General features: G+C 43.3%; 1 protein-coding gene across 5 annotated transcripts in view; it reads right to left on the reverse strand.

Annotated features, from left to right (window-relative positions):
• The window catches only part of MCCC1 (methylcrotonyl-CoA carboxylase subunit 1), a 90156-nt gene extending 70512 nt beyond the window's left edge, over nucleotides 1–19644 (reverse strand). The window contains exons 1-4 of one of the 5 annotated variants that reach the window (XM_032171714.2): nucleotides 19464–19644; nucleotides 14779–14825; nucleotides 12642–12778; nucleotides 7745–7840 (exon numbers count right to left, since the gene is read on the reverse strand). In XM_032171714.2, coding sequence (XP_032027605.1) covers nucleotides 7745–7840; nucleotides 12642–12778; nucleotides 14779–14825; nucleotides 19464–19552 — 369 coding nt within the window. In that variant the 5' untranslated portion in view covers nucleotides 19553–19644. Of the gene's footprint in view, nucleotides 1–7744; nucleotides 7841–12641; nucleotides 12779–14778; nucleotides 14826–18592; nucleotides 18614–18988; nucleotides 19007–19463 lie in introns of those variants that run through there. The other 4 variants (XM_058426440.1, XM_058426441.1, XM_032171715.2 and 1 more) reach the window with 4 other exon arrangements.
• Between the last annotated feature and the right edge of the window lie 5423 nt (nucleotides 19645–25067).

Raw genomic sequence — 25067 nt, forward strand, 5'->3', positions numbered from 1 at the left:
GACTCATTCATGACCATGAGAACAGTGCAGGAAAGACCTGCCCCCATAATTCAATCACCTCCCACCAGTTCCTCCCACGATACATGAGAATTGTGAGAGTTACAATTGAAGATTAGATTTGGGTGGGGACACAGAGCCAAACTGTATCATTCCGCTCCTCGTCCCTCCTAAATCTGATATCCTCACATTTTGAAACCAATCATGCCTTCCCAAGTGTCCCTCAAAGTCTTAACTTATTTTAGCATTAACTCAAAAGTCCACAGTCCAACGTCTCATCTGAGACAAGGCAAGTCCCTTCTGCCTATGAGCCTGTAAAATCAAAAGCAAGCTAGTTACTTCCTAGATACAATGGGAGTACAGGCATTGGTTAAATACAGCCTCCAAATGGGAGAAATTGGCCAAAACAAAAGGGCTACAGGCTCCATGCAAGTCTGAAATCCAGCAGGGCAGTCAAATCTTAAAGCTCCAAAATGATCTCCTTTGACTCCATGTCTCGCATCTGGATCACATGGATGCAAGAGGTGGGTTCCCATGGTCTTGGGCAGCTCCACCCTTGTGGCTTTGCAGTGTATAGCCCCTCTCCTGGCAGCTTTCACAAGCTGGTGTTGAGTGTCTGTGGCTTTTCCAGGTACATGGTGCAAGCTGTCGGTGGATCTACCATTCTGAGGTCTGGAAGACAGTGGATCTCTTCTCACAGCTCCCCTAGGCAGTGCCCCAACAGGGACTCTGTGTGGGGGTTCTGACCCCACATTTCCCTTCTGCACTGCCCTAGCAGAGGTTCTCCATGAGGGTTCCACCCCTGCAGCAAACTTCTGCCTGGCATCCAGGCGTTTCCATACATCCTCTGAAATCTAGGCGGAGGTTCCCAAACCTCAATTTTTGACTTTTGTGCTCCCACAGGCTTCACACCACATGGAAGTTGCCAAGGCCTGGGGCTTCCACCTTCTGAAGCAACAGCCCAAGTAGTACCTTGGCCCCTTTTAGTCACAGCTGGAGCAGCTGGGACTGAGGGGACCAAATCCCTAGACTGCATACAGCAGTCTGGCCTGGCCCACACAACCATTTTTTCCCTCCTGGGCCTCCGGGTGATGGGAAGGGCTGCCATGAAGACCTCTGACATGCCCTGGAGACATTTTCCCTATTGTCTTGGGGATTAAGGTTTGGCTCCTTCTTACTTATGCAAATTTCTGCAGCCAGCTTGAATTTCTCCTCAGAAAATGGGATTTTCTTTTCTATCACATTGTCAGGCTGCACATTTTCTGAACTTTTATGCTCTGCTTCCCTTATAAAACGGAATCCCTTTAATAGCACCCAAGTCATCTCTTGAATGCTTTTCTGCTTAGGAATTTCTTCCGCCAGATACTCTAAATCATCTCTCTCAAGTTTGAAGGTCCACAAATCTCTAGGGCAGGAATAAAATGCTGCCAGTCTTTGCTAAAATATAACAGGAGTCACCTTTGCTCCAGTTCTCAACAAGTTTCTCATCTCCATCTGAGACCACCTCAGCCTGGACTTCACTGTCCACATTACTATCAGCATTTTGGGCAAAGCCATTCAGCAAGTCTCTAGGAAGTTCCAAACTTTCCCACATTTTCGTGTTTTCTTCTGAGCCCTCCAAACTGTTCCAACCTCTGCCTGTTACCCAGTTCCAAAGTCACTTCCACATTTTTAAGTATCTTTTCAGCAGCACCCTACTCTACTGGAACCAATTTTCTGTATTAGTCTGTTTTCATGCTGCTGATAAAGACATACCTGACACTGGGCAATTTACAAAAGAAAGAGGTTTGGTGGCTGGATAGGCCTCACAATCATGGTGGAAAGGCAAGGAGGAGCAAGTCACAACTTACATGGATGGCGGCAGGAAAAGAGAGCGCTTGTGAAGGGAAACTCCTGTTTCTTAAAACCATCAGACTTCATGAGACTCATTCACTATCATGAGAACAATGCAGTAAAGACTCATCCCCATAATTTAATCACCTCCTACTGGGTTCCTCCCACAATAGGTGGGAATGTAGGAGTTGCAATTCAAGATGAGATGTGGGTAGGGACACAGTGAAACCATATCAATGACTAAAAACAAAAGGAGCCATCTCCTTGTGAAAATAAAATTCAGTCGTACACTCTGGGAACAGCCTTAAGAAGTTTAACTAATTTCTCTTAGGAAGAACAATTTAATATACCCAAACCATGATGTTCTTGAGCATTTGAATGGATTAAAAGGGAAAACAACAGCACCACTACTATTACCAGTGGGCTAATTCCCTTGCTTCAGGCATGTATTGAGCTGCCACTTCACCCTGGTGGGTCACAGGATTGCAAACCTGTTGAGATTGTTCACTGCACAGTACTAGCATGCCTTTATTAGTAAACACAGAAAAACTAGTATCTCTTATCCTCCTTAAATCTTTGCCAAAATAATTTCTTCCAACCTTTTAGTTTGTATTTACTTTGCGCTGTAACTGTTCAAGAAGACACACACAATCAAAGTTGTTGTTGGTTCTAGCCTCAAGCAGACTTTGACAAAAACTGGCTCTGCCTTCAAGCAAAAATGAGAAGTGTCCTTTCCATGGTGAAGTGGACAATTCATAGTCTTTAAATTCTTATTACCAAGTGTAAGGTACATGGATATGCTTGGTCAAGGAATAGGCTGAGGTGGACATCCAGGCCTGCGTGACTCAGCAAATTTAGGGCACAGGCACATACTGCACTTGTTTGCGTAAGCTCATATGCCACTATTGTCTGTAAAAGGTGTAACTGCCCTGCTAACGCTGTTCAGGGGCTCTTGGGGCTCAGCTCGGCTCAACATGGCTTGACGTGGTGGGAGTGCTGGCGCCCAGAGAGAGCCAAAATTGTCCATCTTGCAGCCGGACAGGTGGGAGCCAGGACACATCTTGGCTTGCTCATGCCCAGAGAAAGAAAGAGTTAAGCTGCTGACCCTGAAGGCAAGGGAGAGCCAGCTGTGCAGCTGTAGGCATGGGAGTGGCAGGAACCACAGCGCCAGAGCAGACAGCTAAGATAAAGGTGAACAGTGTGAGAGAACTAGTGTAACTAGGCTGCTAATAAGAGCTGCTGCTAAAGAAAACCATATTCAGCTGCCTACGGCCCCCCAAGTGTTCTTTCTGTTCATCCACCCACTCTCCTCGGACGTCAGCATGGGCTGGACAGACCCTGGGACCTGACACCAAGAATTTCCTACCTTCATCTGTGATACTTAAAACATACGGGTTTCCTTTTGGTCAATCACAGAGTACCTGTATTTAGTAAATGACTTGCTATATGCATTTAAGTTGTCAGTGATTTTCAAGTACCTGTAATAAAGTTCCTAACTCTTTTATAAAACATTCATGTTTTTGATTGGTTTCAATCATGAAATGTTGAGCACTTTTATAAAACATTCATACTCAGGAGCAACTTCAGATAACTGAGGGGACCAAAGTATAATACACATATAGAAAAGCACATTTGCCCAAAGTGTACAGCACTTAAGTCCATTGTTTACTTAAACTGAATACACCTGCGCAGCCAGTGCTCGGCTCAAGAATCAAAACATCACAAGCATTCCAGAGACCGCTTTATGCTCCCCTGCAGTTACTACAGGCCTCTTCCCCAAGGTAGTACGACACTCTTTAAAAGCTCAGGTGGTTCTAATCTGCAGACATGGTTAACTATGACCTCTTTCCCAACCAGAGAAGACTGAAGACAACTGGCAATCGAGAGAACTCGTGTGGCAGGGTGGTGGCTCACATCAGTAACCCCAACACGTAGGGAGGCCAAGATGGAAGGATCACTTGAGCCTAGGAGTTTGAGACCAGCCTGGGAAACATAGTGAGACTTTGTTTCAAAAACAAACAAAAAATTAGCTGGGCATGGTGACGTGTGCCTACTGTCCCATCACAGCTACCTGGGAGGCTGAGGTGGCAGGATCACTTGAGTCCGTGAGTTCAAGGCTGCAGTGAGCCATGATCATACCACTGCACTCCAGCCTGGGAGACAGAGTGAGACATCGTCTTAAAAAAAAAAAAAAAAAAAAGCTAGCCTAAAAAATATTTACATCTTCTTAAGTTTCTCAATATAGCCATATCACCAGACATTACCAGAAATTCAGCTCACTTGTAAATTTTACTTTAATTTCTATAAAAGTGCTTATGTCAAAATGGCCACATTAAGAACGATTCTAGACTTTTAGAAAACTTCTTTCAAATCACTATACAAGTGTTATTCAATGTCCTTTACTAGATGGCCAATAAGTTTCTTCTTTAAAGTCAACATTAAAGGAAGGTTTGCTCTCCTAATCGGCAAGTATCTTTTTATTAGAGGAGAACTTTGTAAATTATAACCCACCAAATTTCCTTTCTGATCAGGTCTGCCCCAAAGAGCTAAACAGCTTTACTTAGGCTAAATGTTCTGATTTAATTCCAACGTTCATTCACTCATGTTAACGTGGCTTTTGCTCTTTTATCCTTTATTCTCACCACGAATTTTTGCAAGCCACCCCAAATCTTCAATATCCAGGCAAAATGAATATTTTTTGAAAACATTTTACTCTTTTAAAAATACTGTCTAAAAGTATTTTATTCTTTTCAAACATTCTTTGAAATATACTTCAAAATAAGCACTATTCCTTTCTCATTGTTTGTGTTACAGCAACTAACATGATACTATTCTAAATAGGTACAAGCTTGATAAAGTCCCTGGAATTAGCATATCATACATTTGCTAGAGGGTTGTTATTTAAACTAAAAAATGGTCTCAGAAAAACGGTCATTAAAAAGAAAGTGGATTTTCAACTCTTGAGGAGGCAACTTAGAAGAGAAAGCAATAATAAAATAAAAAGGAAGCTCATTGGCCTACAAGAAGCAATTTTTAATTAATAAAAATTTCTAATTAAACAACAACTTCCCTTTTTCCAAAATGCAGGGCAAGAAAGTTCTACTGATCAGTCTGGTCCAATGAACAGGGAATGGGGCTGGGAGTCAGAATACTCTTGTTTAATCCTTTCTCTTTCAATGATTAGACAAGTTTTGATTTCAGATCACTGGGGGATCTTGATAAAAATGCAAATTTTGCATAAATGCAAATTACAGTGGGTTTACGGTAGGACTTAAAGGCTGTTATTGTTTTTTATTTAGAGATGGGGTCTTGCTATCTTCTATAGACTGGCCTCAAACTCCTGGGTTCAAGCAATCCTCCTGCCTCAGCCTTCTGAGTAGCTGGGATTACAGATGTGAGCCACTGTGTCCAGCTTAAAAGTCTGAATTTCTAACGAGCTCGTAATGTCAAACCTGCTGTCCATGGACCACACTTTGAGTAGCAAGATTTAGATGATTTGGAATAACATCATGCAACCTTCTGTGCATTAGATGTTATGCCCAAAAGATGAAGGTAATACTACCCTGGCATTTATGCTTAAACACATGATAAATACATAAACTGATATTTATGTTAAAGGGCCTGAACTCCTGAGGACATGTGAGATACATATGTATATCTCCATGTACTATTATCATCTTCTTACCCTCCTAAGGACCTTTTACTTCAAGCTATAACCAAAAAAGCTTTATAAACCAGCATATTTTAAATATGCATTTGTATAAATTAATACCTATTCAGTTTAAGAACTCTATTCTAAAGAAGAGACACATCAATACAAAACAACTATACATATTCACTAATTTGAGTTAAGGACTTGGCTGGGCACAGGGGATTACACTTGTAATCCCAACACCTTGGGAGGCTGAGGTGGGAGGATCACTTGAGGCCAGGAGTTTGAGACCAGCCTGGGTAACACAGTGAGGCTCCATCTCTACAAAAATTTAAAAAATCAGCTGGGCATAGTGATGCAAGCCTGTAGCTCTAGCTACTTCGGAGGCTGAGGTGGGAGGGACTGCTTGAACCCTCACTGCTGCACTCCAGCCTGGATGATAAGTGAACCCCTGTCTCAAAAAACAAAAATAAAAACAAATTGAGGACTGTGTACAAGCTCACTGGGTTGCTAGGAGGTATGCTTAAAAAAAAAAAAAAAAAAAGGTGTAAGATGTGAGTTCTTCCCTTAGGAAAGCACAAAGGACTTATGGAGGAGCCAACCTCTACATTAAACTCGTTAAGCAAAGCACTAATGAAGTATAAATATGACTAGAACAAGAAATCAAATGCTGAATGATCAATGTGCTAGAGGAGACAACGAAGAATTTCTAAGGAGCAGGAATTCAGGTGAGTGTGATGAGCAACACTATGGCAATTTACTTTTAATTGTTTTGCTTTCTTTCAATGTTGTTGTCCCTACCTTTGCCCCCACTCCAGTCATCCATTTCCCCACCCAGAAGCCATAGTGATTCTATTAAAATGTAAAGCAGATGGCTTTACTCCCCAGCTTTAAAAAACCTCCCAATGGCTACTCAGAATGAAATACAAACTCCTTATCAAGACCTATAATGTTCTCACTTTGGGAGCTGAGGCAGGCAGATTGCTTGAGCCCAGGAGTTCAAGACCAGCCTGGGCAACACAGAGAAAGCCCATTCCTACAAAAAATAAAAAATTAGCCAGGTGTGGTGGTGTGCACCTGTGGTCCCAGCTACTTGGGAGGCTGAAGTGGGAGAATCACTTGAGCCTGGGTGTTGGAAGCTGCCGCGAGCCATGACTGTGCCATGCACTGCAGCCTGGGCAACAGAGCAAACACCCTGTCTTAAAAAAAAAAAAAAAAGACTCATAATGTTCTAAATGATGCTACCTCTACCTCTCTCTGCTCCATCGTCTCCTACCACTCTCTTCCTGTAAGTTGGTTCTCCCAGCCGCAAACTCAGCCTTCTACGTGGTGCCTTGTGAAGGGGCTCTGCCTGTTTGCCAGTGAGCTTCCTGTTAAGTTTCACCAGTAGGGGCCACTGCAGGGAAACTTGAACAAGGAAGCTTTCCTACTCCTCGCCGCCCAGAAGCGGCCGTTGGCTCCAGTCTTCAGGTTCTTTTGGAACTCCAAGAACCAGCCTCATTAAGCCCCCGGCAGCCAGGTAGGGCCCCTCCACAGATCTGAGAACAGCTGCAGAAGGTCCCTCCACCAGTCTCTCCTTCAGCTCAAAGGGTGATTGTCAATTTCTGTTATTATTATGGGGTAATTTCAACAACCCCGACCCGCCTTCAGCTCTCTAACACTGGTGGAACTAATTCCTAAACTAAGTTCCTTCTGCTGAAACGTCAAATGGAATTTTGGTTTTACTGACTATACCTGAATGACACAGCCCCTTACTGCCTTCACTCCAACCACACTGAACATTCTTCTCTCTTGAACACTAAGCTTGTTTTCATCTCAGAGTCTTGGCAATTCCATTTGCCTGAACCATCTTCCTTAAGTTCCCTACGCGGCCCTAGAATGAGACTGGGAAGTTGGGGTAGAAAAATATTTCTTTCTTGCTTATATTTTACCTTGTAATTTAGAGCCCTACCTACCTGTTTCTCCCAAAGGATTTGAGCATGTAATTTTGAGGATAGAAGCACTGAATTCTCTCCTAATTTTAACTTGTAATTTAGACCCTCTTTCCACCTATTTCCCAAAGGATCTAAAGTACACAGGATCCAGTAAAAAGGCAGACTGGCTGAGAAATGAGATGGGACATGCCTAGTTTACAATGATAATCCAATAATCAAATGTAAAGATCTTGGGAAGGGCTAAAAATAGAAAATTTCTATAGGTAACTTTGCATCAGTTGCACAAAACGTATTCCTTTTGCACTGCAAATCTCTTCACAACCCTCACCTGTGCAGCAGAGGTCTTGGCCACTTGAATGATTTTCTCCATAGATAGGTAGCTCTGCTGGCAGGGAGCGGGGCCGATGGAATATGCTTCATCTGCCTGTTTAAGAAACATCACATGCTTAAAAGACTTTATAGCTAGTACATACTCATACACTATACAGAACTGCTTCAGAGTCGTTTTATTATTGTAAATAAGAATGCCACTCCCTCCAGAACAGTGCAAGAATTGAAAAACTGAAGTACCAGTGTATGTCTATGCTATAAAAATAAGCCAGTCTTAGAATCTTTTGCATGAAGAGGGTAACAAAACTTGGTTTTCATGCATAAGCCACACTGGTGTGAAACTAAAGTGTCTCAGGATAGAAAGCAACAGACATTAGTCATGATATTATTACTAAAACAATAATAACCTTAAATGTATTCAATGCCAAAAATTTATATTTGATAATAGAAACAAAATACACGACAGATGTACACAAAGAAAAAAGCTTACAAGTTGATTAAAGTTTATATAATTATCAGAGTATGATAATGCTTTCATACATTTGTGAATTATTTTATATCATTCCTTAAAACGTTCACACAATCATAGCATCCCTTGAAGTAGACCATTAAGAGCACATCATTCATTCATCCCAAGAGTTACTGAAGGCCTACTACGTGCCACACTTTGAGGTGGGAGCTGCCTGTATCACAGTGAACAAGACAAATGTCCCTGTCTGGGGGGAGAGACAGACTTTAAACATACATTCACACACTTAATGACAACTGTGATGAACGTCATGGAGGAAAAACCAAGGGCATAAAGGCTGTAGGAGGAAGGACTGATCTGGTCTGAAGGTGATCAGGAAATGCCTAGGAGGGAAGTCAGGGGAGGCTCCTCAAGGATGATCAAGACTTTGCCTGGCAAACAGATCAAGAATGTGGAGTTGGGAACAGGAATGGAGCTGAGGGTGAGGCTCTCAGGCAGAGAAAACAATCTACATAAAGGTGGGAGGAAAACTGGTCCAGTTGAGCGACCGAAGAAGGCTTGTGTGTCTGGAACACAATGAGCAAGGGGTCCAGAGGCCAGAGAGGATGCTGGACAGAAAGCTGGGCACAGATTTCAAAGGGCCTGTGAGAGGTTAAAAAGCTTTGGGCTTTCTCCTAAGGCAGCACACAAAGAGACCATTTTAAATGTTTTTTCTTGTTGTTGTTGTTTTGTGGGTTTTTTTTTTTTTTTGAGGTAAGTCTTGCTCTGTCGTCCAGGCTGGAGTACGGTGGCGCAATCTTGGCTCACTGCAACCTCTGCCTCTCAAGTTCAAGCGATTCTCCTGCCTCAGCCTCCGGAGTAGTTGGGATTACAGGTGCACGCCACCACGCCCAGCTAATTTTTGTATTTGTAGTAGAGACAGGGCCTCACCATGTTGGCCAGGCTAATCTCAAACTCCTGACCTCAGATGATCCGCCTGCCTGGGCCTCTCAAAGTGCTGGGATTACAGGCGTGAGCCACAGTGCCCAGCCTGTTTTTTCCTTTTAACTCCACAAAACACAAATCTGTTCTCATTCTAAAGAAAGTGAATTATAATACAAACGCAAAGTAGCCCTTTGGTACTCCCCCCATTGCAGTCTCCTTCCAGATAGAACATCCACTATAATAAACCTGGGACATATTGTTCCAAATCCATATTCCTAACTAGTCATATATGTTTATATAAACACATGCAGTTTTAGTTCTTGTTTTTACATAAATAGGATCATACTATATAATTATCTTCTGCAACTGCTTTTTCCATTAACGGTATGTCTTGGGAACTCTTTTTCTTGCTAGTACACGTCTATACCTCATTTTGTATAACATTTGAAAAATATTCCATAGTATGGCAGTATCACAGTTCATTTAATCATGTATCTCTTAATGCACACTTAGGTTATAATGGCAAAAAACTGGATGCAGGCAAGGCTAAAGCAGACATTCCTGTACACACTTCTCTTAGCACAATATATGTGAGCATGTCTGTGGGACAGAAAACTACAGGAATGTTTGCAGGGTTGGGTTGAAGGATATACATAGTTTAATAGCTCCTGGTTAATCAGCCTTGAAATGGTTTTACCAATATATATTTCCATCAACATACCAGTTTCTAACTACCCTCATCAACACTGAATATTATTCACCTTTTACATTACTGATAAGCTGGTGGACCCTATAAAGGTTTAAAGCATTTAAGAAGAGGAGTAACTCAAGTACATTTTTATTTTATACTCTTAGTCTGGCTAAAAAGCAGAAAATAGATTGTTGGCTGAGGGTGGGGGACAGTTAAGAGTGGAGGTAGAGAGGCTACTTAGGAGGCTGCAGCATTTGGTCAAGCAAGAGGTGACAGTGGGGCTGGGCATGGTGGCTTATGCCTATAATCCCTATAATCCCAGCATTTTGGGACAACATAGTGAGACATCATCTCTACAAAAAATTTTTAAAATTAGCCGGCTATGATAGCAAGTGCTTGTAGCCCCAGCTACTCAGGAGGCTGAGGTAGGAGGATTGCTTGAGACTGGGGGGTTGAGGCTGCAGTGAGCTGTGATTGTGCCACTGCACTCCAGCCTAGCTGACAGAATAAGACCCTGGCTCAAAAAAAAAAAAAGGTGATTGTGGCTTTGAGTTAAGTTATAGGTGGGAGGGAGTGGAAAGAAATATTTGGGAAATACAATTAACAGTACTTGGTCATTTACTAGATGAGGGGGGAAGGATCTAGAGTAGGAAAGAAGAGAGAAAAATGCTCAAAGACTTCTAGATCTCTGACATTATTGTTTTTATTAGCAATGGTGTTGTCCTCTACAGGGTTAGGGAATTCTGTAAGAAATGCAGGTTCAGTATAGGTGAAGGGTCATGAGTTCAACTTCAGTCACACTAGTTTGGTACCTGCGACAATATCAAAGTGGAGATGTTGAATGGGCAGTTGGATATACATGTATCATGCTCAAAAGAAAGTCCGGGCTAAAAATAGAAATTTGGGAGTTTTTCTCAAAGCTATACGAGTATATAAAATGATCCAGAATAAGAGTACACACTGAAAAAAGAGGGCCAAGGACCAAGTCCCAAGAAACTTCAACATAAGGGTCTGGTAGATGGGTAGGGTCCAGATAAAGGACACTGAGGGAAGACAAGAAGGCAAGAGGTTGAGAATGCCATGAGAAGAATTTATTTCTAAAAGAAGGGAGCAGTGTACTAGCATGCTAAATGCTGCTGAGGGGTCAAGTCAGCTCAGTCCTGGAGACTCCACTGGATTTAGGGACATGGATATTATCAGTCTAATAGAGAGTAGTTGAAGACACATCATTGAAAAATGGAAGATCCTTTTCTTTTTGACACAGGAATGTCTCATTTTGCTTTATGTTTTATTAATACTGTTAATTGACAAATCATAATTGTATGCATTTATGGGGTACAATGTGATGTTTTCCCACATGCACACAACGTGGAACGATTGAATCAAGCCAATTAACCTAGCCATCATCTCACTTATCTACTATTTTTTCATGGTAAGACATTTAAAATTTACTCTCTTATTTTGCGAAAGTTCTTTTTTTTTTTTTTTTCTTTGAGATGGAGTTTTGCTCTTGTTGCCCAGCCTGGAGTGCAATGGCATGATCTCAGCTCACTGCAACCTCCGCCTCCCGGGTTCAAGCGATTCTCCTGCCTCAGCCTCCCGAGTAGCTGGGATTACAGGCATGTGACACCACGTCCAGCTAATTTTGTATTTTCAGTAGAGACGGGATTTCTCCATGTTGGTCAGGCTGGTCTCGAACTCCTGACCTCAGGTGATTCATCTGCCTCGGCTTCCCAAAGTGCTAGGATTACAGGCGTGAGCCACCGCGCCCAGCCGGGAATATTCTTAAAAAGACAAGAAGAGAAGGGATCCAGAGCACTGACCTTTGATGGGAAAGATGGATGCAGACGTAACTAAGTCAGCAGATTCTGTGGCAGGAACCTCAATTTTATTTTCTCTGTGAAATCAAGATCATCCTGCTGCAAATAGGTGGGTAGAGGGAGAATTGGAGGTTGGAATGAAGTGAAACAGGTTTGAAATACTCATTGCACAGAATGAGAAAAACAGTAGCTAGAGAGCCACAAGGGCCTGCTGTACAGTGATAAAAGCCCGGGTGGGGCTGCCCATCATGAATTGATGCTAGTGCTTGGAGTCTTGCTGCAGGCATAATGAAGTACAACAGTTGGATTCACCCATGCTTGGAGTTATTTCTGGTGGATAAAAGCTAGTGATAGGCTGGGCGCAGTGGCTCACGCCTATAATCCCAGCACTTTGGGAGGCCAAGGTGGGTGGATCACTTGAGGCCAGGAGTTCGAGACCATTTTGGCCAACATGGTGAAATCCTGTCTCTACTAAAAATACAAAAAATTAGCCGGGAGTGGTGGTGTGTGTCTGTAATCCAGCTACTCAGGAGGCTGAGGCATGAGAATCACTTGAACCTGTGAGGCGGAGCTTGCAGTGAGCCGGGATTGTGCCACTGCTCTCCAGCCTGGGCAACAGAGCAAGACTCAGTCTCAAAAAAAAAGAAAACAAAAGAATAGAGCCTGGATCTTTCTCCTTGTATATACGGAATCTGGACATGAGCTACTCAAAGTGTAGTCAGTGGGTCAGCAACATTCTGTGAACTGTTTTAACCAATCCTCAAGGAGATAAAGACCTTGCCTGTAAATCAACTGTTCTACTAAGCACACTGCTTAGTTCAACTGATGTTATATCTGACAAATGTTCCCAAGAATTATCAGTGAGCAGTTTGAACTTACCTACTTCAACCCTGATAACACTAGCAAATATCAACTGTCATCATAAAGAACTAAAATACTGACACAGTAAACGAATAAACGTAAGACGTGGCTTCCAATTTTTAACACATACCATATCTACATGCATGGAATTTCTGTCAGCCTCACTATAAACCGCCACAGTCTGTACACCCAGTTTTTTGGCTGTGCGCATCACCCTGCAGGCAATTTCTCCTCTGTTTGCAATGAGGACCTTGGTAATGTTTCTTCCTGTTTAAAACACCATGAAAATCACACAGAAATGTTACTGGAAAGCAAAGAATGAGAATGAAATACGATCTTAACTGGCTGATAAGGACTTGAACTGATAAGTTCAAGCTTTTTGGTAAAACTAGCATAACTGAGCCCCAAATGACCACTTTAACTAATATTAGACAGTGCACTTCTTTTCACTTAAATTCAAGATACTCATTAACATAAATTACTCAGCTTTTTAAACTTAAAATACAAAGCAACATAAAATTAAAAGATGCTTTGTTATGCCAAGGATCAAATTATAATAGTGTTAAATTATCATCGTTAATAACTACTCTTTTATTTATTTATTTACTTATTAATTTTTGAGACAGTGTTTCACTCTTGTCCCCTAGGCTGGAGTGCAATGGTGTGATCTCGGCTCACTGCAACCTCTACCTCCCAGGGTCAAGCAATTCTCCTGCTTCAGTCTCCTGAGTAGCTGAAATTACAGGCGCCTGCCACCATGCCTGGCTAATTTTTGTATTTTTAGTAAAGACGGCATTTCACCACATTGGCCAGGCTGGTCTTGAACTCCTGACCTCAGGTGATCCACCTGCCTTGGCCTCCCGAAGTGCTGGGATTACAGGTGTGAGCCACCACACCCGGCCAATACTAACTAATCTTTAACAAGCACTTTCTATGCCTCAGGTTCTGTGCTAAAGACTCAACATCGACTTAAATTTTCACAATAATCCTAATGAAATAGATACTATCATTGTTATCTCAATTTTAAAGATGAAGAAACTAATGCTGAAGGAGCTATTATTTTCCCAAAATTACACAGCTAAAGAAAGAATCCGGGACTTCGACCTAGATCTGCGTCACTCCAGAATTTAAGCTCTCAGTCACTCTGCCCCTCTGCCTCTATCCCTATGTACACAGGTGTGTGTGTGGTTCTCTTGCAACACAAGTGACTCTTGTACCAGTCTACTGGCATGGCACCATAATGACAAGCTACTGCATATATAAAATGTACTTCTAATATCACACGTGAAGTTCTTTGACAGTTCATAATAAAGTTATTTCTTCAATAGAATCCATAGGCTCAACATAATAAAGTTATTTCTTCTTTTAAAAAAAAATAAGGTTGCACTTAATTTAAAAGTGTTTTTCCATGGGGCTCTATAGAGCCCAAGAGTTGTCACAGGGGCTGATGGATGACGTATGTACGAGTGCAGGCAGGAGAAGGAGAGCAGGGTAGGTAGAGGGCTATACCCAATCAGATAGCAGTTATACTTTATTACACTTTTATATGTTCTATAGTTGGGAATTCCATGTTAAATTTTATTTGGAAAAAAAGGTTTTGCTACTTAAAATAGCTTTTTCAAAGAACTGCTTTAGACCATCATAGTTATGATTTTCCAATCCAATACACTAAAAGGGTCAAACGGACAGAAAGAACGAATATAAAATGTTCTCCATTATTGCCCTCTGTATTTTATTTATTTATTTATTTATTTATTTATTTATTTATTTATTTATTTATTGAGACAGAGTCTTGCTCTGTCGCCCAGGCTGGAGTGCAGTGGCGTGATCTTGGCTCACTGCAACCTACGCCTCCTGGGTTCAAGCAATTCTCCTGCCTCAGCCTCCCAAGCATCTGGGATTACAGGCACCCGCCACCACGCCCAGCTAATTTTTGTATTTTTTAGTAGACACAGGGTTTTGCCATGTTGTCCAGGCTGGTCTCAAACTCCTGACCTCAGGTGATCCACCCACCTCAGCCTCCCAAAGTGCTGGGATACAGGCATGAGCCACTGCGCTCGGCTGCCCTCTGTATTTTAGACTTAACAGCAAGAGTTGATATAAAAGAGGTGAAAACCATGACTTAACACTTCCTAGAAAATTATAATGAAAATCCAAAATTTATGATAACTAATTCTATTATGCACACATTAAGGGATTAAACATTTCCCTTTCTTAAAACACTTCTAATCTGAAGCAAAATCAAATAGAACAAAGTCTGTCAGTACCTGTGGTTGTTGTGTACTTCATGGTTCTTTGCCTCCACACCCATGTCCTATAGCATAAATCCAAAAGGAATTATAATTAAACAGAATAGGCAACACAACTGTTCTTTCAAAAGAATTTCAGTTTCTTAAAGCATGAAACCTTAAGCCAACTAACAATGCTTTAGTAAGGCTTTCTTAGTGGGTAGAAAACGAATCTAGAACTCAAGAGTTAGAGGTCTGGCTGTTTTCCCTCGTACTACCTGTCCTTGAATGAGTCACCTAGCCTGCTTGTTCCTGAGGCTGGCATAAGACCACAGAGTCAGAGATGATTAAACAACCAAGGTATACCAACATCATCTAGTTTAGCTTTTTTGAAACCTTTTTGGCTACAACTTACAATACAAACTACCCAGGACACACACTTAATGAAAACAGATGTTTTGTTAAAAATGACTCATTCTGCCTTGGCCAGGCGCAGTGGCTCACACCTGTAATCCCAGCACTTTAGGAAGCCGTGGCGAGCAGATCATGAGGTCAGGAGATCGAGGCCATCCTGGCTAACACAGTGAAACCCTGTCTCTACTAAAAATACAAAAAATTAGCCGGGCGTCATGGCGGGCACCTGTACTCCCAGCTACTCAGGAGGCTGAGGCAGGAGAATGGTGTGAACCTGGGAGGCAGAGCTTGCAGTGAGCTGAGATCGTGCCACTGCACTCCAGCCTGGGTGACAGAGCGAGACTCCATCTCAAAAAAAAAAGACTCTTTTGGTTCTTTCAGTTGTATCCTATTTTATTAAAATATGCTGGTCAATCTACAGTTTGAAAAATACCAATCAAGTTTAAACATTAGACATGTTTAAAAAGTAAGACCAGAGAAATAAATGGAAGTTAAACAGGGGCAGCAGAAAGAATGTTGGCTGTGGGACCAGAAGAGCTGCATTCTCATCTAAGTACCTCCCAATGACCAGCTTGCCCAGGGTCGAGTCACTTTACATCAGTGTTTCTCCAACTTTTTTTTCATTATTACCCTCCTAATGAGAAAACTTTTAAAAAATTTTATTCCTTGTAGGAAGGGTGGGGTAAGGTTGAGCTTTGGAAAGCCGTAAACCATGACAAAATCTAAGATTTTCTGGCTCTCCTAAGAATCAATTTCCACCCTTTAGCGGTGATATCATCCCAGTTGAGGATGCAAGATTTAATAGCTTGGGCTTCAGTGTTCTCACACACGAGATGAGACTGTAAGAGCTGATCTTGAAGGTACCTCTCAGATTTAAAAGTACTATACAATTCTATTCCAAGTCCTTGTATTAAAAGAAAATGGAGAAATGGGGAGACAAAAATGACTTGAGGTATCTTAATGAGGTAGAAGTCTCAACAATTTTTAAGTTTCGTGATACCTGTTTATAAAATAAAGTAACCAAGAGCTGACAGAAAACAGGTCAGATTCACTTTAAGAACAAAAAAGTATAACGTCTATTAAGTTTCAGCTAAAGAGGATAAGCAGACCAGGCGCGGTGGCTCACGCCTGTAAGCCTAGCAATTTGGGAGGCTGAGGCGGGGGCATCACCTGAGGTCAGGAGTTCGAGACCAGCCTGGCCAACATGGTGAAACCCCATCTCTACTAACAATACAAAAATTAGCCAGGTGTGGTGGTGGGCACCTGTAATCCCAGCTACTTGGGAGGCTGAGGCAGGAGTATCACTTGAGCATGGGAGGCGGAGGTTGCAGTGAGCCAAGATCTTGCCACTACACTCCAGCCTGGGTGACAGAGTGAGACTCCATCTTAAAAATAAATAAATAAATAAAAATTAAAAAAAAATTTTAAAAGCATAGGCAGGCAAACCAACAAATTACAGAAGCAATTCCACCTATCTTTTTGTCTATACCTGGAAGATGTGGTTATAAAGGACTAACTAACCATTTTAGATTATTCACAAAGCACAAGATAAAAGCACAGCGTGTCCATTAGAAACTATGTAAGTAGGCAGTAGTATACACATACTATGTATATGACTATGTAGTTGAGCACAACTAGTATTTCACTGGAGCTGAGATGCAGTAGACATCTACACATCTATATGCGTCTATACACTCATTGCCCTACAATGCACACTCAGATGCTGCCATCCATGAGGAGCTGCTGGGAAGACCCACAGCTTTGGCAGGAGAGTTCCGTGAGCTAGCTTCCTCAGGAGGCTGCTGCTTTCCCACACTTTCCATTTTAGCTGACCTTATCTTCTTGATTATGAAGGAAGGGGATCATCTTTCCTGATCTTTATGAGGTATTTTCTAGCTCATAGCATCGTCTTCCCTTAACATTCTTCAGATAGGCTTCTGATAAGTGTCAAGGCCTATTCTGGGCAGATGCATCTGTTACATGGTTACTTGTTGGTAAAGCTAGCTTAAGACTGATTAAGTTTCAAGGCTACTGTTGACCTAAAGCTTTCTTCTGCAATCTTCTAGTGAAGACAGAAGAAGAGAGCTAGGAGAAAAGAGGGAGAGAGAGAGAGATCCCACTTAACTATAATCCTCTATCCCAACAATGTTCTGATCGTCTATTCTATTTTTCACAATTATCTAAGCTGCAACTTAAAAGCAATGGCTTAAACAAGATTAAGAAGCTGCTTCCCTGATTCAAGGTAGCTCTATACCAGCTTACTGTCATGTCTATAATTCTGCCACTAGAGATTATTTTCTCTGAGCTACTAAAGATTCATAACATAAAAATAATGTAAACTATCTGTACTGTTAAGATTTTTTTGTTTTTGTTTTATTTGAGATGGGATGTCACCCAGGATGGAGTACAGTGGTGTGATCATGGCTCACTACGGCCTGGAACCCCTGGACTCAGGCCGTCCTCGCCCTCCTCATCCTCCCAAGTAGCTGTGACTACAAGTGTGTGCCACTATGCCTGGCTGATGTTTTAATGTTTTGTAGAGATGAAGCCTCACTATGTTGACCAGGCTGGTCTTGAACTCTTGAGCTCAAGCAATCCTCCCACCTTGGATCCCACAGTGCTCAGAAACTGCTGAAAATACGGGCATGAACCAACTCTCCTGGCAAAGAGTTTTACTTCTACAAGCCATTAACAACTCTAACACTCTCCAGAGTGACATACTTGAGGACAGTTCTTTAGACAATAGCTAAGCTTTGAAAGGGAAAAGAGAAAATGGGTCTATGGTACTATCCTGAAGAGCCCTGGAGACCTAAGAAAAGAAAAACCAGAAGAACAAGAAGAACATTAACATTACTTTCACCAACTTTTATTTTTTTATTTTTTATTTGAGACGGAGTCTCACTCTGTCGCCCAGGCTGGAGTGCAGTGGCGCGATCTCAGCTCACTGCAAGCTCCGCCTCCTGGGTTCACGCCATTCTCCTGCCTCAGCCTCCCGAGTAGCTGGGACTAACAGGTGGGACTACAGGCGCATGCCACCATGCCTGGCTAATTTTTTTGTATTTTTTAGTACAGACGAGGTTTCACAGTGTTATCCAGGTTGGTCTCGATCTCCTGACCTCGTGATCCGCCCGCCTCGGCCTCCCAAAGTGCTGGGATTACAGGCGTGAGCTACCGCGCTCCGCCAACTTTCAACAACTTTATGTTTCTCTGGGCCACTCCTACAATTAAGCAACTAAAAAGGGCATCTACAATATTTCTGGAAAATACAAGCAAGCTAACGTTCATATAAATGGTTGAGTTTGCATTTATAGACTGATCTTATGTACCAGATTGTGCTTAAACCTCATTCCATGAATTAATTCATTTAATTTTCACAACCCAAGGTACTCGTATCATCTCCAAGGTGAGGAAATTAAAGAAGAAATATTAAGTAACTTACCCAAAGTCACACACCTAGTGAGTAGCTAACTAAGCTAAGACCCCAGCCTTGACTGCAGTCTGTGCCCTTGAACACTAAACTGTCAATCTTTCCAGAATGATGAAGGATGATAACGATGAAGCAAAAGAAGACAAAGAAGCAAAGCTATCTACAAGCCTCAGGGTGTTTTCACTGCCAGAGTTATTGCCACCAAAACTTAGAGCTCAAAATTTGAAACAGAGCTGGAGTCAGGTGAGCTAGACTGAGTCATCTGATAGCGTTGTTCAAACTTGGGTACAAGAGTTTTTGACAAAATAATTTCCCAGCTCTGTGGAAGGTACATTTGCTCTTGTTGACTACTTCACTCCTTCTAACAATGAAGAAGGAACTCCAGGAGTCCTTCTCTTAACTGGATACCTGATGGGGCACAGCTGAACTGAAAATGGCTTTGAGGGCATCCTGGCCCCATTTCTTACTAGCTGTGTTTCGTTGAGCAAGTCATTGATCCCTTTGGGCTTCCCCGGAACAGGATTATAACAACGCTCCCACCTAAGGGGTGCTGCGAAAGCCCGATGTAAACTGCTATGAGCTGCAGCGACGGGGAGGGGAGCCTGGAGGATGGCGGGCCCAGTCCTCAGAAATGGAAAAACAGAAGCCAAAGGCGCGCTGAAGCGTGGATGTGCGGAAGCGGGGAAAAAGCGAAGGGCTGGTGGGGATGTCTTCCTCCCGACTCCATGACTGCCAGCAGAACACCCCCCCCGAAAGTGGCTGGGGTTTTCCTACCGTCCTCCCCACCCCGACCCTGGGTTCCGCCGCACCTCCCACCGCTCACGCGCGTCCGTGCACCCCTCGCTCCCGCCTCTGCCCACTGCGCCATGGCCCCTTCACCCACCTCGGCGGCAGGAGCAGGCTCGGGAGACGATGCCACCGGTTCCTCTCTGCCGCCACCAGCAGCACCGACACCGCAGAGGCCGCCGCCATGTCCCTGGAGCCCGGCCACTCCGCAACTCCCCAGCGCAGAGGCAGCTGCGTCCCACACGCCAAACCCGTCCCTCCACTACGAAGCCTCGTGACCCCCGCCGGCCACCGTCGGAGCCTGGACCTTGCTTTGGGCTGATCCAAGAATGTGAGGGCGTCTCCACGAACACCAATGAAAGACCACAGCCCGGTTTCAGTATCAACGATTGGTCAGTCTGGCCACGTGCTCGTGGGGGTGTGGCCTTTGTTTCTGCGCCCCCTGGGGCCTGCGCCGACTAAGGCAAGGGTTTTCTCCATCCTCAGCCTCCTGGTTCCCTGTCACTGTTTCTTCCTGCAGCCCGTGGTGTTCCTTCGCTCTCGTCACCTTCTGGGAGAAGAACCCTGGGGAAGAAGCCAAATGCGGATGGAGAGCAGGATACACAATTCTCTAGTGCTCTCAGGGATGAAAAAATAAATAAGCTAAAGTGAACATCTTTAAACCACCTGAGCTTAAAACAGGTATTCTGACTATTGGGAAAAAGAGGAAGTCAAAGAGCAAACTGAGGAATATCTAGAGAATAAAGAAACTGTAAACACTACGTGTAGATGCTTCATGAGGAAAGCAGGAGGGAGAAATTAGGGAAGATAAAGGAAGAAATACATGAATTCAGGAACCCAATGTCAAAGGACTAATAAACCCACAGGTTCACAAAAAATAAAATAGTTATCTAATCAGAAATAGAGAAAAATGCACATTTGACGTGATTTAAAAAACATAAGCGGAGGAAAATCACAGACACAGGAAACAAATTATAGATTTGTAAGATGCTAATTTTGCTTAACTTCAAGTGAACTTAAAACTGGATGAAATGGACGATGTTACAAGAAAATACAATTTATCAAAATAGATCCTGGCAGAGACAAAATTTAAGCAAACCATTACCACAGAAAAAATAGAGAAGTTTATCAAAGAACTATCCTTGCTACCACCATGGCCCACTTTCACCTTCACCTTCACCCCTAAAAGTTACAAAAGCCCTCCATGTCTTGCAAGAAAATTCCACACAAATGAGTAATTCACTCAAATGCTATTAATTCTGTTCCAGAGCACAAAAAAGATGGAAGTCTTCCAAACTCTTTTTAAAAAGTAAACATAACTTTGATACCAAAATCAACAAAGATATCACGCACACACACACGACAGACCAATTTCACGTATAAGTATCAGTGGAAAAATTCTAAATAAAATATTAACTGCACTGGGTGCTGTGGCTCATGTCTTGTAACCCCATCACTTTGGGAGGCCGAGGTGGGAGGACTGCTTAAGCCTAGGAGTTTGAGACCAGCCTGGGCAACATAGTGAGACCCCCATCTGTACAAAATTTTAAAAAAAATACTAGGCACGGTGATGCACACCTGTAGTCCCAGCTACTCGGGAGACTGAGGCAGGATCACTTGAGCCCAGGAGTTTGAAGCTGCAGTGAGCTCTTATCATGCCACTGTACTCCAGCCTGGGTAACAGAGTGAGAGAATGTCTCTAAAAAAAAAAGCAAAAAAATTAAGTATCCTGTAGCATTTGAAAAGAATAACACACTGTAAATAAGCAAGGTTTACTCCAGAAATGTAAGGATGATTCACTATTAAGAAATCAATTTAAAAAATGAATCTTATTAATAGTTTAAAAGAGAAAAAAATCTTACGATGTTCACAAATGCTTAATAGGTCATTGACAAAATCTGACATTCATTCTAGATTTTAAAACTCAGTAATTCAAGAAGTGATTGGGACCAGTGATTAGCCCTCTGGAAAAAAAAGCTGGATCCCTACTCACTTCTTACACCTAACACCAAAATATTCCAAGTGGATAAAAGATTAAATATAAAAGATGAAAGCATAAAAGTGCTAGAAGACATTATGAGAGGTCTTAGAGCAGAGAAAGTTCTCCTCCTTTTTTTTTTTTTTTTTGAGATGAAGTCTTGCTCTGTTGCCCAGGCTGGAGTGCAATGGCATGATCTCTGCTCACTGCAACCTCCACCTCCCAAGTTCAAATGATTCTTCTGTCTCAGCCTCCTGAATAGCTAGGTTTACAGGCATCCGCTACCGCACCTAGCTCATTTTTTGTATTTTTAGTAGAGACGAGGTTTTGTGTCCGGAATTGGTGGGTTCTTGGTCTCACTGACTTCAAGAATGAAGCGGCAGACCCTCGCGGTGAGTGTTACAGCTCTTAAGGTGGCGCGTCTGGAGTTTGTTCCTTCTGATGTTTGGATGTGTTCAGAGTTTCTTCCTTCTGGTGGGTTCCTGGTCTCGCTGGCTCAGGTAGGAGTAAAGCTTCAGATCTTTGCGGTGTTACAGCTCATAAAGGCAGTGTGGACCCAAAGAGTGAGCAGCAGCAGGATTTATTGCAAAGAGCGAAAGAACAAAGCTTCCACAGTGTGGAAGGGGACCCGAGTGGGTTGCCATTGCTGGCTGTGGGCAGCCTGCTTTTATTCTCTTATCTGGCCCCACCCACATCCTGCTGATTGGTAGAGCCAAGTGGTCTGTTTTGACAGGGCGCTGATTGGTGCGTTTACTATCCCTGAGCTAGACACAAAAGTTCTCCAAGTCCCCGCTAGATTAGCTAGAGTGTCCACACAAAGGTTCTCCAAGTCCCCACCAGAGTAGCTAGATACAGAGTGTGGATTGGTGCATTTACAAACCCTGAGCTAGACACAGGGTGCTGATTGGTGTGTTTACAAACCTTGAGCTAGATATAGAGTGCCCATTGGTGTATTTACAATCCCTGAGCTAGACATAAAGGTTCTCCACGTCCCCACCAGACTCAGGAGCCCAGCTGGCTTCACCCAGTGGATCCCGCACCGGGGCTGCAGGTGGAGCTGCCTGCCACTCCCGCGCTGTGCGCCCGCACTCCTCAGCCCTTGGGTGGTCGATGGCACTGGGCGCTGTAGAGCAGGAGGTGGTGCTCGTCGGGGAGGCTCCAGCCGCACAGGAGCCCACGGAGTCGGGGAGGCTCAGGCATGGCGGGCTGCAGGTCCCGAGCCCTGCCCTACGGGGAGGCAGCCAAGGCACAGTGAGAAATCGAGCGCAGCGCCAGTGGGCCGGCACTGCTGGGGGACCCAGTATACCCTCCGCAGCCGCTGGCCCGGGTGCTAAGCCCCTCATTGCCCGGGGTGGCAGCCGGCTGCTCCGAGTGCAGGATCCACCAAGCCTACGCCCACCTGGAACTCCAGCTGGCCCACAAGCGCTGCGTGCAGCCCCAGTTCCCACTCGCGCCTCTCCCTCCACATCTCCGCGCAAGCTGAGGGAGCCAGCTCCGGCCTTGGCCAGCCCAGAAAGGGGCTCCCACAGTGCAGCGGTGGGCTGAAGGGCTCCTCAAGTGCCACCAAAGTGGGAGCCCAGGCAGAGGAGGCGCCAAGAGCGAGCGAGGGCTGTGAGGACTGCCAGCACGCTGTCACCTCTCAGTTTCACCATGTTGGCCAGGCTGTCTGGAACTCCTGACTTAAACTGATCTACCCGCCTTGGCCTCCCAAAGTGCTGGGATTACAGGCATGAGCCACTGTGCCCATCCAGAGAAAGCTTCTCTAAGTATAACACAATACTCAGAAGCTATAATGGAAAAAAAAAAGGAAGGATAGCTTCAACTACATGAAAAAGTTTTAAAATCTGCACAACAAAACATACACATAGAGAAAGTCAAACAGCAAACAGAATAATTTTGCAACTCCTGTCACAGATGAAGGGCTACTTTCCTTAATATATAAAGAACTATAAACCGATAGGAAAAAAGATCTGTAAGGAAAGAGAAAATGGTCAAAGAATATGAGGAATTCACAGAATAGAAAAAGTAAGCAAATATAAAACATACTTAGTCTCATACCAAATAAGAGAAATACAATAATACACCACACTTCACCTATCATATTAGCAGATAACATAAAGTTTAGCACACTGTAATTAGTGAGGGGTGTGGGAATATTAACACACTTCACCGTTGCAAGTAAAAATTGGCACAGCCATTCTGCATAGTACTTTTATAATATTTATCAAAATTGCAAATCCACAAACTCTTTGACCTAGCAAAAGTATTTCTTGGAATTCACCTACAGATATACCCATAGATGTTTGAAATGATATATGATTAAGGAAATTTATTATAGCATTGTTGGAAATAGCAAACTGATTAAAGAAACTAATTAAATAATGTACATGCAGGCCGGGCGTGGTGGCTCACGCCTGTAATCCCAGCACTTTGGGAGCCCGAGGCAGGCGAATCACCTGATGTCGGGAGTTCGAGACTATCCTGACCAACGTGGAGAAACCCCATCTCTAGTAAAAATACAAAATTAGCTGGGTGTGGTGGCATATGCCTGTAATCCCAGCTACTTGGGAGGCTGGGGCAGGAAAATCGCTTGAACCCGGGAGGTAAAGGTTGCAGTGAGCTGAGGTCACGCCATTGCATCCCAGCCTGGGCAACAAGAGCGAAACTCTGTCTCAAAAAAAAAAAAAGTACATGCAGAAAAACAATGAATTGCTATGCAGTCATTAAAAAAGAATGAGACAGAGAAATATGTACTCATAAAACACACTGATGAGTGAAAAAAGCAAAATAAAAAACTGTGATTATTTCATCATTTATGTAAAAATAGGAGAAAGAAAATTCCCATATGCTTATATATGTAGAAATATCCTCTAGGCAAGAAAAGTTGTTGGCTTGAGGACAGAGATGATGGAGGTGAATATTTACTGTACACCCTTTTGCATCTTTTGCATTTCGTACCTTAGGCCTATATTAGCTATTGTGAAAGTTGTCATAATCAAAATGGAGTCACTAATGGTAAAAAAGAAGAAAGAAAAAAAAAAACTCTTACAAATAGAGCTGGGAAAGCTATGAAGAGAGTGTTTTCGGGCTTGTATTCCTGATAACAAAAAGTGTCACAAAAGACTACCAAAACTGGCCTGGCGCGGTGGCTCATGCCTGTAATCCCAGCACTTTGGGAGGCTGAGGCAGGTGGATCACGAGGTCAGGAGTTCAAGACCAGCCTGGCCAACATGGTGAAACCCTGTCTACTAAAAATACAAAAAGTAGCAGGGTTGGCCGGGCGCGGTGGCTCACGCTTGTAATCCCAGCACTTTGGGAGGCCGAGGCGGGCGGATCACGAGGTCAGGAGATCGAGACCACGGTGAAACCCCGTCTCTACTAAAAATACAAAAAAATTAGCCGGGCGTGGCGGCGGACGCCTGTAGTCCCAGCTACTCGGAGAGGCTGAGGCGGGAGAATGGCGTGAACCCGGGAGGCGGAGCTTGCAGTGAGCCGAGATTAAAAAAAAAAAAAAAAAAAAAAAAAAAAAAGTAGCAGGGCATGGTGGCGAGTGCCTATAATCCCAGCTAGTCAAGAGGTTGAGGCAGGAAAAATCACTTGAATCTGGGAGATGGAGGTTGCAGTGAGCCAAGATCGCGCCATTACACTCCAGCCTGAGCAACAGAGTGAGAGCCTGAAAAAAAAAAAAAAGACTACCAAAACTACAACTTTGCACAAAGGCCA

Source organism: Hylobates moloch, unplaced genomic scaffold (assembly GCF_009828535.3).
Source record: "Hylobates moloch isolate HMO894 unplaced genomic scaffold, HMol_V3 SCAFFOLD_13, whole genome shotgun sequence".
NCBI classification, from domain to species: domain Eukaryota; kingdom Metazoa; phylum Chordata; class Mammalia; order Primates; family Hylobatidae; genus Hylobates; species Hylobates moloch.